Source organism: Dendrobium catenatum, unplaced genomic scaffold, assembly GCF_001605985.2.
Source record: "Dendrobium catenatum unplaced genomic scaffold, ASM160598v2 fragScaff_scaffold_1226, whole genome shotgun sequence".
Taxonomy (NCBI): Eukaryota; Viridiplantae; Streptophyta; class Magnoliopsida; order Asparagales; family Orchidaceae; genus Dendrobium; species Dendrobium catenatum.
The window spans coordinates 488698-505077 of NW_021319688.1; the positions used below are offsets into that span (position 1 = coordinate 488698).

Below are 16380 nucleotides of genomic sequence, written 5' to 3' on the forward strand. Positions count from 1 at the left end.
GAAGTTGTAACTACAAGGAGCTTGAACCCAAAAGAAGTTCAAATTGAATTCTAAATGAATTTGAATGTGAATGAAACAAATGACAACAGGAGAACTATACTTGAACTCAATCATAAAATGCAACTGCTAAATTCTAAAATTATTTGATTGAGAACTAATAATCATAAGTGGCAAGACCCATGAGCTAAACTAATGAAATGTTTGAACCTCCATCGGCAATATACAAAGGTAAAATGGGGGGGGTCATGATTCTCAAATGGCATTAAATGATGCATGATTCTCAATATATGGAAAATGATCATCCATAGATAGTGGAATGAAATGCTCATGAAAAATATTAGAGAATCTAGCAATAGTCTCTATAATGAGTATTGAACATAGAAGCCTACAAATGTTGTTCATATCACCTTGTGCTAATATCGTGGCAAGCGTACATTTCTCATTCCCTACAAGCACAAAGGAAATGATCAACCGCAACAATCCTAGAGTCAAGCATCAAACTAGCTAGTGAAGGGAGATGAAAATTCTTACAAAACACTATGGGATACTTGTGATCATTCATGAATGATAATGGCATGCTTGAAAGACAAATCAAATAGACTGGCAATCCCACTCATAAGTAACAGTAACAGTGTAACCGATTGAAATGATGTAGAAGTGATAGGTTCTATACAAACAAAGCCATGCACTCGTATATTCGACAGATTGTCCACAAGGTGGTGATGAAAGCCATGTAAATCAAGGGAAAGATACATATGATGCAAATATCAATGAAAATAGCTTTTATAGATTATAGCAACATATATGCAGTGGGTATAATATCCTCATATAGTCAACACCAATCAGCGTGCAGAGGAGGGGTTGGTGACAGATGCATACTCTATAAACTACTGTAGAAGACCCATAGTGTTACGGTGTACCAATATAATGTTCACAAGCAAAGTGCCAAAGAGTTACTAAATGCAACCTTACGGATCCAAAGGCAGGAGATTAATTTAGATGCACTACGATCCACCTACTACGAAAAGCAACAAGTAGTGCACGACAGTCTACCTGTATGAAGCTAGCCGACAACTCTATTCAGAAGCTGATACGCCACGCCACCGGATCCCAACTCCTATGCATAATGCAAGCGGATAGAAAGCGTCTACGAATACTTTCAAAGTATCCCCGCACGTGCACCATAGTTTGTATACACATAGGTACACTAAAGGAAAAAATACAATCTCAACCCGCAAGGGCCCCGGCGAGCGTGTTATTGGTACACCACGTGACGTCTAGGGAATGCTGCGCGGGTTATTAAATTTTAAAACCCCGATCCTCCTTAGCAAGGTAAAAAGGAGTCGACAAGGTTTAATTATAAAATGCCCCCAAAAACGCATGGGCCCCGGTGAGCGTGTTATTGGTACACACGTGACGTCTAGGGATGCTGCGCAGGTTAACAAGTGAATTCAAGTTCGAAACCGATCCTTATATATGGGTCAATAGAAGTCGACAGGGTAACAAACAAATATACGGTTGTGGCGACCGTTATATTTGTCTTAATACATTCATAATAGGTCTTCAAGCCTATAATCAAAAGAATGCACTAAATAAAGGCATAAAGCCTACGAGAAACCCGATCCTCGATCAATAGCTTGATCGAGTTGACATGGTTTAATCCATAAAAAAAAGACCTCGAACACCCCGATGATGGCCGTGTTGAATGCAGATCTCAACTGGAGGGGTTCCCAAATATTTTTTTTAAAATATCTCCCAAATATCCAAAGACCATTTCAAATAATTTAAAGCTCCACCCAAAATCCCAGAAAATTTCAAAAACCTCAAAATCCCAAAATTTCAAATAATATGTAAAAATGAAACTATCCATCCCAACACTTAAAGCAAAGCCCAACCACCCTCCGCAACAGTCTGCCGGGGTGGACAAATTCAAATAAACTCTAGCTCACAAAGAGCCAAATGCCTAGTCGAAAATATCACTAGGATCCATTCTCAAACAATCTCTTGCCAGTAAGGACGTGCTACATGTCCTCTAACCGGCAGTTTCGCTACAAGATCCTTCTGTCAGGTTGGGTCGACTACCTCCTCTGACTAAGTAGATCAGGGACCATGATGGCCCGGGACGACGGAACCATGGGATCTTGATCGGGTCTATCATCCATTCCCCCACCATCCGCTTTAAGTGCTAGGTGGTGGAATTTCATATTTTAAATATCAAACTTTTCAATACTTTCCCAAATTCCCAAACTTCCAAACATTTCAAATACATAAACCTATGCTGCTACTATATGCCAGATAACACGTATCTCTACATATCTGATTGACGACTAGCCTTTATCGAAAGTTCTCTCTCGTGATCGGGAGGGGTAATTAACTATAGGGGCTTGCGCCTATAGGAAACCAGAACTCATATCATAAAGTCCTCACAAAATGAGGGCGAAATCTCTGGGTAGTGTCTTATCTACAAACCCATCTGCTTTCCAAAATTTACCCCGGAACTTATTTAGTTAAAACTCCCTCGCCGAATAAAAAGAACGCAGCGAGCGGAGGCCGGGGCCGAATTTTCGGAGCCCACAATGAAAATCCTCATACAAAACATGCATATTTTACGTAAGATTATGCAATATGATAGGCCTTAATTCTATAGGTAGATCAACAAGGTCTATACCCTTTCTAGGCAGACAGACTATAATAATCTCAAATGAACTCATACAAGCAAATCTATTGATACATGAATTTTATGCAAATTCAAACTAAGGCAATATTAAATCCTAAAATGCATAGTCTTTTTATGAAACAACGTAACATATATCCTAAGCTTCTATCTACCAATTCAATTTGACCATCAATTTGTGGATTATAATATAAACAGCTGAAACTTTAAGTTGCGTTCATAATTACTTCCAAAAAACATTCCAAAAATAACTGATGAACTTTACATCTTGATTATAAAGTAACATGGTTATTTCATTAAAATAAAATTTAGCAATATAAGATGCATCAACAACTTTATAACAATAAGAAATATATTAATTTCTTAAAAATACTCGACCACTACAAAATAGAATCATATTTCCACAATGTTCATAATAAACTTGATACAAACTCCATACTTATGTCTGCAAAAAATTTACATAGACGTGTTAAAGACTTATAAGCCCATTTGTTATGCTTCCTAACTTTAGCAGATTGGCAAGTACTATATTGTGCAATCATGTGTTGCATTTGGCCAGTACTATATTGTGAAATCATATGTGTTGCATATTTATTCAAAGTTGGCAAAAAAAACATATCCTCAATCAATGCAATAGTTTTATCTCTACCAAAATGTCATGCAACACCCCCAACATGTAATTCTAAATCAAACAATCCCCCGATGATTAATAAAAAATACAAAGTTGAGTACTTTAAAAAAAAAATCATCTTTAATCGCATAGCATTTATTAAAGAAAGGTATGACATTATTTAAATCTTAATAAATTTTACCAAAATCTTTCCAACATACTCTTCTTTTACATGATTAAAATCCATCTCCTTACCCTGTATTTTATGTACAAGAATATACACTGTACTCAAAGCATCTGGAGGTTTATTATCAGTTCCAGCATGTTTTAAGGATAAAAAAATATTCTTGTAAAAATTTACCCACTTAATTTTTTTTATTTCCAAACTTGTTTCAGGAATTCAAATATTTAAAGAATTCATGATCCAAATAAAACACAAGCTCTTTAGGAAGCAAATAATATTTACAATGTCAAAGAGTTTGTACAACATAGAAGTTCCTATCATAGTTAGAATATTTCTATTTAGCTCCACCAATTTCCCACTAAATAATGCATTAAAATATCCTCCTAACTTAGCACTCCTTCAATACCAATAGTGGATGCATCACAAGAAACATCAATGACTTATTAAAATCAGGTAATTTCAATATAAGCACATTAGTAAGTCTCTATATATGAATATTACACTTAATAAATTGTCAATAAAAAATAATCAAAGCATGAAAACTCTGAATGCAAAATAAATTAGTTGATTTTGGATAATCATGAATTATTTTGATTACAACAAAAGAATTCTAATAAAAGACAGTCCATCTCCGGTCACAACAAAACATATATCATAGATGAGCCATAAAACTTTTTTTCATACTCAAAGAAAACTTTTCAAATTGTATAACCTCAAATGCCTTCCTAATTGTAAAATCAGGTAATTTCAATATAAGCTCATTGGTAAGTCTCTAAGCTCCACCAAATGATCATCTCAGGCAATGCTATAAATAAAAATATCAACAAAATAAACAATTCAAAAAATTTCTAATAGAAGGTTGCAAGCATGATTAGTTATCCATATAAAGTAATTGGTGCATTGGCTAATCTAAAAGGCATTACCAACCATTTATATGATCGATCTTCAGTCTTGAAAATACTTTTTAACTCATTGCATTTCCAAATTAATCTTAAGAAAATATCATAGTATTGTTCATAATATATAGTATGTCATCCAAACGAGGAAATAGAAAATCCATATTTAATAATAATTTGTTGATGACTCTATTGACTATATACATTATCTAAAAATTATCCACCTTAGGTGTAAGAAAAGAAGTACAATGCAAGGAATCATGTTTTCTCCAATAAATTCCTTCTCAAGTAACTAACCAATCTATTTATTTAGTTCTACAAGTTATAATAGATTCATACTATAATTAGATAAATTAGGTAATAATAATAGAGAGCTAACATAATAGCATGATGTATGCCATGAAGTGATAGTAATTCCTTAGGAATTTCATCAAAATAGACATTTTGAAACCCAACCAACATGTGATTAACATTATCAAGCACAATCACAATTTCCAACACTACATTTCTCAACTCAATAGCTGCTAAAGCAAAGATCACACCTTCTTGCCTGTTTCCTTCTCAAATGCATGTTTATGCAAAATATGAAAAGCTTTCACTTTAATGGGAGTACTAGACTCTTATGTAAACTCAAATTTACTCCTTAGATAGAGTGAAGAGGCCGAAGAGAAGCAGCAGCGGTGATCAAGGATGAGCCTGAAGAACCTTCTCTGTTCGGCGGCTTTGCATGGTGTTACGGAGGCGCGTGCGAGGATATTTGAACCCGACAGGGAAGCGATCACCGCACAAGATTCTACGAAAGAAGCTAATCGGTGAGAAGGTCGCACAGTGGTACCCTTACGACATCAAGAACGATGATCCGCTCATGTTGGCTCGGGAAGAGGAGCGATTGGCTTAGCTCGAAATGCTCGAGTGTCGTGGTAAGGGTCCTCCTAAGAAGGGCCAGGGAAGGCGAGCTGTGAAGCGCAGCAAGTAGTAAGTTAATTCACCTTATCTTCTTAGTTCATTTCCTTTTGCAACTCATTCAAAGGCATCACTGGTGATGCTGATTCTGCTTTTCTTGATCATTTGAGTGTCTATTGTTACATGCATGTAGGAGAATAGTGGAGTCGGGACTTAGGCTTTGTTTGGGATGGCTTTTCTACTGCTTCTTAAAAAGGTTTTTTAGTACAATTATTTTTGCAATTTTGTTACATGCTTGTAGGAGAAAGCCGTTTTAAGAAGCAGTAGAAAAGCCGTCCCAAACGAAGCCTTAATAAGCCATGTGTTTAAGTTGTTTGCTGAGAGTTTGTTAAGTTCCCTGTAACTGATAAATAGTGACAATTTCTACTTCTGGAATGACATCAACTGAAATGAATTTCATGGTAAAAAAAAATGTAAACTCAAATTTACTGTTAGACTTTGCAGGTTCAATACAAGCCTTCTCTCATTAATCTTGAACTCATATATTTTAGATCACCTGGAATGAGTGACATCCAAATTATACACTCAAGGCCTATCCAAAATAAAGTGAGCTAAGTCCATGGGTAACATATTAATTGAATCGAAACTAAACATCTTAGAGACAAAAACATAAGTTTATCCACCCAAGCTATGTTATATGGTTGTCATCCTATGGATGGAGTTCAAATTTCAAATTCATGCCTCATATTTGAAATAAAGTTAGAAAAATTGTAATTCTATCAATTAGATTCATTTAAGAATACCAATAATGCAATGCATGACATTCAAAGAATTATCTAATAAAAAACCTTAGAATCAGTAATTTATTCATCAAAATCATGAAGATCATCAAAATATTTAATTTCATTATCTTAATTCTCCACATTTATATTAAAGTTCCTACTGGTATTCTCACTAGTATAATGACTACTTTAATGACACTCAAAACTGTCTTTGTAGAAATTTTGGATTTCAATACAAAGAAAATTATTTTCCCCTTATTATCCTTATTGATAATCGTGATGCCACCTTTAGATACAATAAGTATAACATATTAAACTTGATTGCGCTGATGAAACAATACACTCCCTCAATATAGTGACCCACTTATACAAATGAAATTTTAAAATTTACTTAAAATCTAATACAAGTTGAAAAACATGCTCAAGTAATAAAATGTAGTGAGGCGTTATTTCTTTCATATCAAGTTCAAACCTAACCTAAATTTTAAAATCTTCAATGATATAAGAACATCACAAATTCTTCAAGTTTTCCATATACTCTCATTTTTAGTCCTTACTTTATGAATTAAATTAATCAAGCAAATAATTCCAATATAACAAAGGGAAATACCTACCTTCCAACAATTATTTCATTTTAGTCCATATTGTAGTAGATTCTCTTCCCAATCTTTCATTTTTCTTTCGTGATCATCTAATATATTTTAGCTTGACTGCTTAATTTCATTCTTGCAAATCACATTTGTCATTCATTAGACATTGTTTGTCATCCAAAGAAAACATAGACATCAAATCACCAATTAGTAAAAGCTTTAATATAAATTTTACCATCATAGTAGACATTTTAACAAACTTTTCTGGCTATGGTCTCATCTACAACAAAGTTTTCTATGTCTATGATTTTCATAAGCATCATTGTTAAACACCCTAAATTGTTTCTCTTGAATATCTCCTCGTCTATTGATAATGTGATAGGAAACACTTGAACATTTCAAATAAACCCTATCAATCTTGAAAAAACTGTGAGAAATTTCCTCCAAACTCCAATGAAAACAAAAAAAACATCTTTGCAAGAATCAAGAAGAATAGAAAGAAAATAACAAGATACAGTTGATCCTCAATTCGAGAGGAGGATCTATCTCTCCCAATTTCTAGAAGCCACTAGAGCCCAAGACATCAAATATTACCAAAGACGCCAACAGTCACCAATTATTAGATAACCCTAACCTTAATTTTCTCTTCCTATTTAAAGCATAAATTCAAAGACACGAGTCAAATTTTCCCTCCAGCCCTAGCCGCCCCCTACTTATTAGATTCCCTAGTGGGGTCCACACCTGCTTGGTCTGCCTCATGTAGACTTGGGCCGGCCTTTCCTTGGGCCGGTTGGACCGGCCTAACATAGTGTTAACATTAAATTGAATTAGTTCATTATTGTTATTAGAAGGAATCCACTTCTGGTTCACATCAATGAACTTGATTAATTATCATTATTTCAATTGATGAACTTGATTGATTTTCATTGTTTCAATTGGTGCTTTAACTATGTTAATGTCATCACATTGTTGATTTTACTTGTTTAGCAATTCAATATATTGAGTTTGCAAAGTTGCTAAAACTTTATCTCTCACAATTTGTTATGTTACCCTAATAATTAGCCCAGCTTTTGAATGATATGTTAACATAATTGAAAGCTCTAATATCAATTTGATGCAAAATGACTAAGAGCTAAGGCTTCTTAATGCAACTAATATAATATGTATTAAGATTTCATCCAAAGAAAATTGAGGATTCACATGCAACGAGTCACCAATTAATTCAACAATTTACTTTCTTCAAATTTCTTTAGATGTGAACAAGCAATGATATAATTAAATTCCAAATCATAACAAAAAATCTAAATAACAAAAGGGAATTTTTTAAACATAAAAAATCAACAAGAAAATTTTAAATAAATTTTCAAATATTGGACTGTTGACATTTCACCTTTTTAACGGAATCAAGAATATTAATAAACTATTTAGACAAAATAAGATAATAAAATTTCAAAGAAAAAATTAGGCCTCACATCAATATAAGCAGATTGTTTTCCCAAAATCAAACAGCACACTTACATCCACTCAAAGAAATTATACATCCAACTTACATTATAAGATTACAACTAGAAAGAGAAATTATATTCAATCTAGTTTCTTTTATATGCCTCAGAATTTCTTATTAATAAACATCAAGATTTCTAAATCGATGGTATTTGAATTTTGCAGGGGAGTTGAGTGTTGAAATCCCATTTCCGTGGAAATTCCCAGAAATTTTGACTTGCCTTCTTGCGGGAAAATAGGTCAGATAAACAGGAATACAAATCAAACTGATAACAACAACCATTCAAACTGTATAAAAATAATCATTCGGCTGCTACAAATACAATTAAACCGCACCGAACTTAGATCCAAAGAGAATACATCACATTCTCGTAAGTCATCATCCTAGACATGATTGCATAAATAATACTTACTAAAATAAAAATAGAACAACTGCAGAAAACAAATAAACTTTGCTCATATCAATACTTTGATAAACACGACCATTTCCATCAACCATTCCCATATTCATTGATATAGAAACTAAAGCCATTCGCTAAATGTCAACATTTTGTAGTTCTACAAATGTTAGTTCAGCTATTGTATTCAGCTAACAAAAAAAAAGTATCTATAGGCACTTAGAAAAAAAGGGATTTGAAGGAGAAATGTCCAAGAAATGAAAAGGGATGTATAAACTTGCAGAATTTAAAGATCCTGGAATGTTCTGCAACTCACCTAGAAACAGCAGTAGCTGTCAAAGCTATTATCGGCACACCTGGAATGTGATCCCTCAAAGAAGATAGTTTCCGGTAGCTAGGTCTGTATCACAAGCATGCTCAATAGTAATTCACAAATCACACGGATTACGATATATTTGCTCACAAATTGAACTAACTGAATGTTCAATCGGGAAATCATAGAATAGCCATAGCAAACCTGAAATCGTGGCCCCATGTGGAAATACAATGTGCCTAATGCAATAAAAATTAATGGAAAATAAAAACTAGACAAATAAGAGTCATATGGTGAAAACTGAAAAGAAAAGAACAAATAAAAACTTAAAAAGCCAATCTTCGTTGATAAATGAGAAAGAAATGTTGAACCTCATCAACAGCAATTAGACTAAGCAGCCCTCTGCTGTAAAGATTTATCAGCTTTACAGTAAACCCTGATGTTGCAACCAGTTCTGGAGTCACGTACAGCAGCTTAACAGAGGGCTTTTCTGAGTTAAGGTCTTCATGTATCTGATCCATTAAAAACAGACAACAAATGTTAGATTACTAGTAGCAACAAGAATATTGAATATGAAAATCTAAATCACACAGACTTCCCAATTTTACCTCAATACCAAAACATTCCGTATTTTTCCACTCTTTTTCGTTCAATACAATAAGCATTGGTTGAACATCCCCCAAACTTAGCCCAGATGAAACCAATTTCTAATAGGCCCACTATATAGAGTCAAACCTCGCTACAAAAGAGCCAAGCTAGATCAATTTTAAAGCTTTTCTATAACACCTATGAATTTCAGCCAAATTCCACAATTTTTAATTTATTTTTAAATTAGATTAAACGCAATAAGAATAACGATAATATCAATCTTAATTTGAAGTTTGTTTTCTTTATAAACAGGAGTAATTTAACAAACTTATGCATTATAAATGCTGAATGAATTACTTGATTAGGCAATTAGCGATTGATTGCTTCCTCCTCATTTAATCCTAGTTGTGAATGCGTATAGCTCTTAGTTGTGAGTTATCTTCCTCTGCCCTCTTCATTCAAGATATTTTATAGTATTCAAATTTGTATGTATGTTCTCCTCTCTTCAAGAATTCTCAAGCATTATCATTCTTTCATAAACCCTAGCATCTTCTTGTCCAATTTGCTAACCAAGGAAAATTCCATATCCATCAATTATGGAATCGAGCAAACTCTGAAATTTCTTCCGCATCTTTTTTAGAATTACCTGGTCAAAACACCCTTTTCCCATACCATTATTTGATTTCCACACCACATCCATTGGTTTTCCCATCCTCAATTTCTACCCTATTAAAAAAAATCCGATAAATAAAAAGAGAAATAAAAAAGGAAAAAGAAAAAAAGAGATTAATAATTTATAAAAAATTAAACCCTCTTGCTCATCCCCCTAAAATTAAGATTGATTTAAACTAATATTTGAAATTAATTTTAAGATAGTTTTTAGAAAAGAAAAAAACATTTGGGTCTCGGGGTTGCTACCAGTGTATTCAAATGACAATTACCTACACAGCTAAAATATTCCAAAATACCCCTGCACATACACCATAATTTGTAATCTGGTCCATCATCCATTCCCCCACCATCTGATTTAAGTGCAAGATGGTGAAATTTCTATTTTAAATATCAATTCCCAAGTCCAAACCTTTCAAATCTCCAAGCCTAATGCTGCTACTATATGCCATATAACACGTATTTCTATGTATCTGACTGATGACTAGCCTTAATTGAAAGTTCTCTCTAGTTATCAGGAGGGGTAATTAACTATAGGGGCTTGCGCCTATAGGAAACCAGAACTCAGATCATAAAGTCCTCGCAAAATGAGGGAGAAATATCTGGGTAGTGTCTTATCTACAAACCCATCTGCCTTCCAAAATTTACCCCGTAACTTATTCCATTAAAACTCCCTCGCCGAAGAGAAGCAATCAGACGGGCGGAGGCCGGAGCCGAATTTTCGGAGCCCACACTACCGTCAGGATTAATTTATCTTAACAACAAATGGCATTTATTTCCAAATTACATGATAGAATAATTCATTTTTGGCGTAGAGCATAAATAAAATATAATAAATACATTTATAATAATTTTGAAGATAATATTTAAAATATTTATATGAAATTTGTAAGACATAAAATTGCAATAATAATATAATTTAATGAATTTGATTTACGAGATGAAACAAACATAATGAAGATATTTATAGAAAACTTGAAGACAAATTAAAACAAGTGAAGTTATTTATAGAAAATGTGTGGGGCATAAAACTATAATGCTTCTAATCACAACAACATATATAATTAATTTTTTTTCAAATCACATGATTAACGCCAAGTGTTAGCAAGATAAACCTCTCTTGACTGCAGTAGTGTTAGAAATTCCAAACCAAAATTCTTTCTATAAAAAAAGCCTAAACATGCTCCTAAATTTAGAGATTTTTCTGGCGGCCTAACAAAAATATTTTTAAAAAATATTACTCCCAAACCATCTAATTAAGGCTTCGTTTGATTTCCACCGGAGTTTTATTCATTTTTAAACGGAAGTATCATAACGGAGAAGCGGAATTTTTTTACTTCTGAAATCAGTGTTATTTCGGAGTTATATGAAAAGGCCTTTTAAAAAAGAGACGCAAACAAACATTAAAATACTTATTTTTTTCCGATTGAAACCGCAAACGGAAAAATTTATGCGCTACCAAACGAAGCCTAAATCTCCCCCTCTCTATCTCTAAAGCTTCCCCCATCCAAATTATACATGTACTTGGCCCCCTCTCTCTATTTCCTAATACTCTTCTTTCTCTACAAGTTACCTCCACTCTCTAGAAAAACTAATCGAGAATCCTTGCCCTACAACTGCCCCTCCACAAATAATGGTCACCGCCTTTATCTTTCGAAAAATCTAGAAATTAACCAGCAAATAACCCACATCTCTACTTTTGCTTTCGTCCCAAAACCCAAACCTTAGGTTTTGCTTGAGAGAAAATAATTGAGGAATTACAAACACTGAAATCTTACTATTTATAAAACTAATACCCATCTCATTTTTTTTAATAACTGTGTTCATGTATTTCCACATGTTATTATAAAACTATTGGCAATTTAACAAAGTGAAATATATGGTTTGGCGTTTTAAGTGAATTATGATATTTATATGAGAATATAAAAAATGGAGGTAGCAGGGCATTAGTTTTGTAAATAGCTAATATTTGAATGTTATGAATGTAATTTCTCCAAATAAATTCCTTAAAAGGGAATAACATCGAATTTCCCTTACTGAAAAATACCAGGAGAATGCATCAAGACCGCAATTGATACTATCAAATATTATACTAATTTTTACTTACAAGATTATGGATGTTATGTTAGTGGAATATCTAAAGAACCATGAATCATTAAGAAAAGGTTTATTAATAGACTTATAAAATTTTACCAAAAAAATAAAATCTTATGACCAACAAACTTTACATGATGCTCACAGGACATTCATTATGATTGAAATATTCCTTGGTTTGAAAAACTGTCTATAATATCTTGAATCTAAAAAGAACCTTAAAACATGCCTAAATGAGCTTCCTATTGAAAATCTTTGAAAATCAACCGCTTTTAAACAATTTAAGTCAATGGTTCAGAAGATTATTTGAGGACATAATTTGATTATGAACTTAACCACCATAATTTTACTACTCTTTAGTAGCCAAATTTTTTTATTGGCATGAAAAATAGTTGGAATCAAAATTGTTCAACAAAATCTAAATTCAACATGATGAATAGAAGATGAAGTGCCCATTGGAATAGATTTATGTTATATTCTATTTGCCCTCTCATTCTCGAGTTATCTTCTTTGCTTGTTGAGATTAAGATTGATGAGGAGAAGGACAAAATACTAAGATTAAAGACGGTAAATTTACCATCAAAACTATGCCTTTATTATAGATGATAGTTAAGATCTCCAGCATATGATATCATATGAAAATCAACCGCTGGTTAAATTTCTATCCAGCATATGGTATCTCCTCCCCTTAAAGTATTCATTAATCTCTTCACCAATATCTTCTTCTCGTTACAAACTTTATTCTTTGTCTACACTAGATTTTTTCTATTATCAACAATCAAATAACCAAGCTCGCCATAATCCCTACCTCCACGAACCCACCAGTCATAGGGTGAGGTAGAAGTTTTGGATTGCTTTTGATAATACAACAAATATGAATGTAAATGAACTCTTGTGGCATAGTTTGATAATACAAAAAATATGATTGCAATTCAACTCTTTTAAAATTTTCATGAGATTATAAACCTTGCGAGAAAATAAAATATGCTGCTAAAAATTGTTGCAACTAATTAGGAACGACTCTTTATCAAATGCTAAATCAGGGTAGTTTTTAAGAGTTTGAAGGTACACTCAAGGGAAAGTTAAAATTTTGTAGGCTATTTAATCTGAAAATCATTGTACTATGAAAAAATATTTACCAAATCAAAGATTCATGTTGAAAAAAGATAGCCATTTTATGACCTCAAATACATAGACAAACCAGGTAGCATATTCTAATAATATATGTTATCCTAGAATAACATCTTTACTTTCTAAAATAAAACAAAAAAATTGGAATATGGAAAATAAAACCGCTAAAAAAGTCTCCTGCAATAAAATAAATATTAAACATTCTTTCAAAGGCCAAATTTTGTAATAATCTTTAATCAGACTACATTTAGGCCCTCAGTTGGTTATAAAATTATCATGTTAAGTCAATTCATATTGTAATTATCAAGGAAACTGTGATTGAGCATAACTAATCATATACAGCAAGTCAACAAATTAGTATGCATCCATATGGTTTTGTTGCTAAATATAATCAATCCAACAACAACATTAATCTAGAATTAAACTAAACGTTACCTTCTCTTTAGTACAAGCCAACTGCGTTGATGAAAGAAAATCTGCACGAACTCCTCTTGCCTTCAACGCCATTACCTGGTTTTCCTATTTTAACACAGCATGTAAAATCAAGTGATGCCAATTAGAAAAAGAATACCAACATTACTATTCATGAAACTAATAGCTTACCATTAACGCTGCTCAGAGAAGCTCAGATTGGAAACAACAACTTGTTAGTCTATTGAGATATAACAGGATTTAGCTCAAACTACCACAAAAACATTCTCAAATCATATTGCCTCTACGATATTCACCAATTAAAGGAGAAATTACAAGCACAATGCCTGACGATGCCAATGCGGGAATCTGATAGCACATGGACTTTCCTCCCCCTGTTGGCATGAGACAAAAACAATCCCTTCCTGTAACACAAATTGTCAACATTTTGAACCATTTAATAATAGTATAAACAAAAAAACTAAAGAATTTGAAAGATGGGAAAAGGAGGAAAATGATATGTGTTTTCATATATCAAGAGAAATTGAATGGTTAACATACTAATTCTAGTTTGACTCATTTAATAAATTAGAGCAATGTATTCTAAACCTGTCAAAGAAGCTTCAATAGCCTCCAACTGCTTTCCCCGAAATCCAGAATAGCCAAAATGTTGTTTTAACACTTTCACTAAACTTTCCTTGTCAAAATGGTCATTCACAGGTCGTGACAAATTGTTGGGAGCAATGAGTGGTCTCTTCATTGGAAGCTGAGAATGTAAAAATTTTATATAAATGACAATATACAGAAGATGCATAAATAGTACTGCAAGTTGTCATTTTTTAGCTAATAAAAAAAAGCACACACATATCACATACGCAAGCTTCATACGCAAGCTTCAAACCTAATGCATCTTCATTGATAGTTAAAGCTCCCAACCAACAAATTTAGATGAGCTACATAGTTTTCCTTAATTGATTATATAAAGAGAAAGAGAAAGTGATCCATCCCAGGACAGTAGTACATTCACCAAAATAACCACAGAACTCTGTCCTACTGATGTATCTGAGATCTGAATTCAAGTCATTTGGCGCCATCATTATAATAAAGGGGTTATTTAGATGCATTTCACTCAAAATATTAGGATTTATATATTGGACACTTACACTTCATTATTCTATTTACATGCATAGAATCTCCTTGTTACAATCCGTTCATGCCATCATCGCCTCGCCTAGCCAGTCCTATCGCCATTCACATGCCACTGATCACTGCCTTTCGCCCTTATGCTCCCTCCCTCATATCATATATTGCCTTCGAACAGAAACGAAGATAACAATCTAAATTTTTGAGCGAACCAAACCATTCCCCAATGCATCACTCTAATGAAAAATGGGTGCAAATGTTCTTGCATTTTCACTTTGAAAACAAATTTGGGGTACCCTAACAGGACCCCCATACACCCAAACCTCACTAAAAAACAACAAAAAACAGTGAGAGAGAGAGATCAAATAGATTACCAAAAATTTGAGAATCGCGGAGGAAAAATAGACGATCGCAACTTCCACCACCGGATTGGAAGCAGACGGGCAAAGAATGCGATAGTCGCAAGTCGCAAGTCGCAACTCGCTGGTTGCTACATGCTCCAGAAAAATACGAGAATGCCTTTTCCAATAAGATAAGAAGAATTTATCACTAACGTTGTTTTGCACTTGCTAAAATCAATTTTTATTTTATTTAATTTTGCCCCTCTACTTTACTATACTTTTTTTCTTCTCATAATTTATTAATATTTAATTAAATAAATTAGTTATATAGCCTCCAACAAAATGAATTAGTTAGCATCTATAGTCATGTATAGTGAGCATCTGCTATCTAGGTATCACATGCTCTCGTGAGGTCTTGTGTGATAGCATACCTACAAAATAATTAAATATTAGATTTAGGAACCTACATAAGTTTGGGTCTCTTCTTAAAACAATATTAATATTTTATGCTAGTTAATAAAAATATATAAATTTAAATCAAATCAAATCATCCTATCTTGTGAATCATCCTATCGCTCCACACACATGGCACCCAAGAGGAAGCATTGTCGCACCTAAAATGGCAGCTCTGATAAAGCAACGCCAACTCTAGACAGCTTCACTAGTCCCACAATGCTAGCTTTAGTTAGCTTTGTTAATCTTGTCTACTTGCCCCTAGTAAATTGTCATTGTTATTCCTGCAATAATACAAGTTTTTTTCGACCATAAAAAAAAAAAAAAAAAAATTACGGTAATCATTAATGTCTTATTGGAATTAGTTGATCAAATTTTAAACAAGAGATGAAATTTCAATTATTTTAGAGCTAATACCCTTTTTAAGTCACATAATTTATTGGATTTAATAAATATTATGAATGTGAACCTCAGAGACTAAGCATTTAGCTGAGAAGTTACAACATAAATTACAATACTCAAAATCAAAGAGAGAGAAATCACGAGAAAGTACTGAATATCGATCCTAGGCTTGAATAAGGCGCAACTCTCGAGTGAATTTCTCTTGAAAACTTTACAATGGATAGAGTATTCTTGAAAACTCAATTTGTTATGGATGCTTATAATGAAACATTCATACGGTATATGACTTCTTAAG

General features: G+C 33.1%; 1 protein-coding gene and 1 pseudogene across 1 annotated transcript; one reads left to right on the forward strand and one right to left on the reverse strand.

Moving 5' to 3' along the window:
- The first annotated feature begins 2476 nt into the window (after window positions 1-2476).
- Window positions 2477-8842, forward strand: LOC114580749 (annotated as a pseudogene).
- Window positions 8843-8856: 14 nt separating this feature from the next.
- On the reverse strand, window positions 8857-15353 carry LOC110101826 (ATP-dependent DNA helicase Q-like 3). Its single transcript, XM_028699275.1, has 7 exons — window positions 15264-15353; window positions 14356-14512; window positions 14064-14171; window positions 13939-13946; window positions 13771-13854; window positions 9225-9365; window positions 8857-9092 (listed from the first exon to the last, which is right to left on the reverse strand). Exons 2-7 carry the CDS (start codon window positions 14504-14506, stop codon window positions 9036-9038), a joined length of 549 nt encoding a protein of 182 aa, XP_028555108.1. The 5' UTR covers window positions 14507-14512; window positions 15264-15353; the 3' UTR covers window positions 8857-9035.
- Between the last annotated feature and the right edge of the window lie 1027 nt (window positions 15354-16380).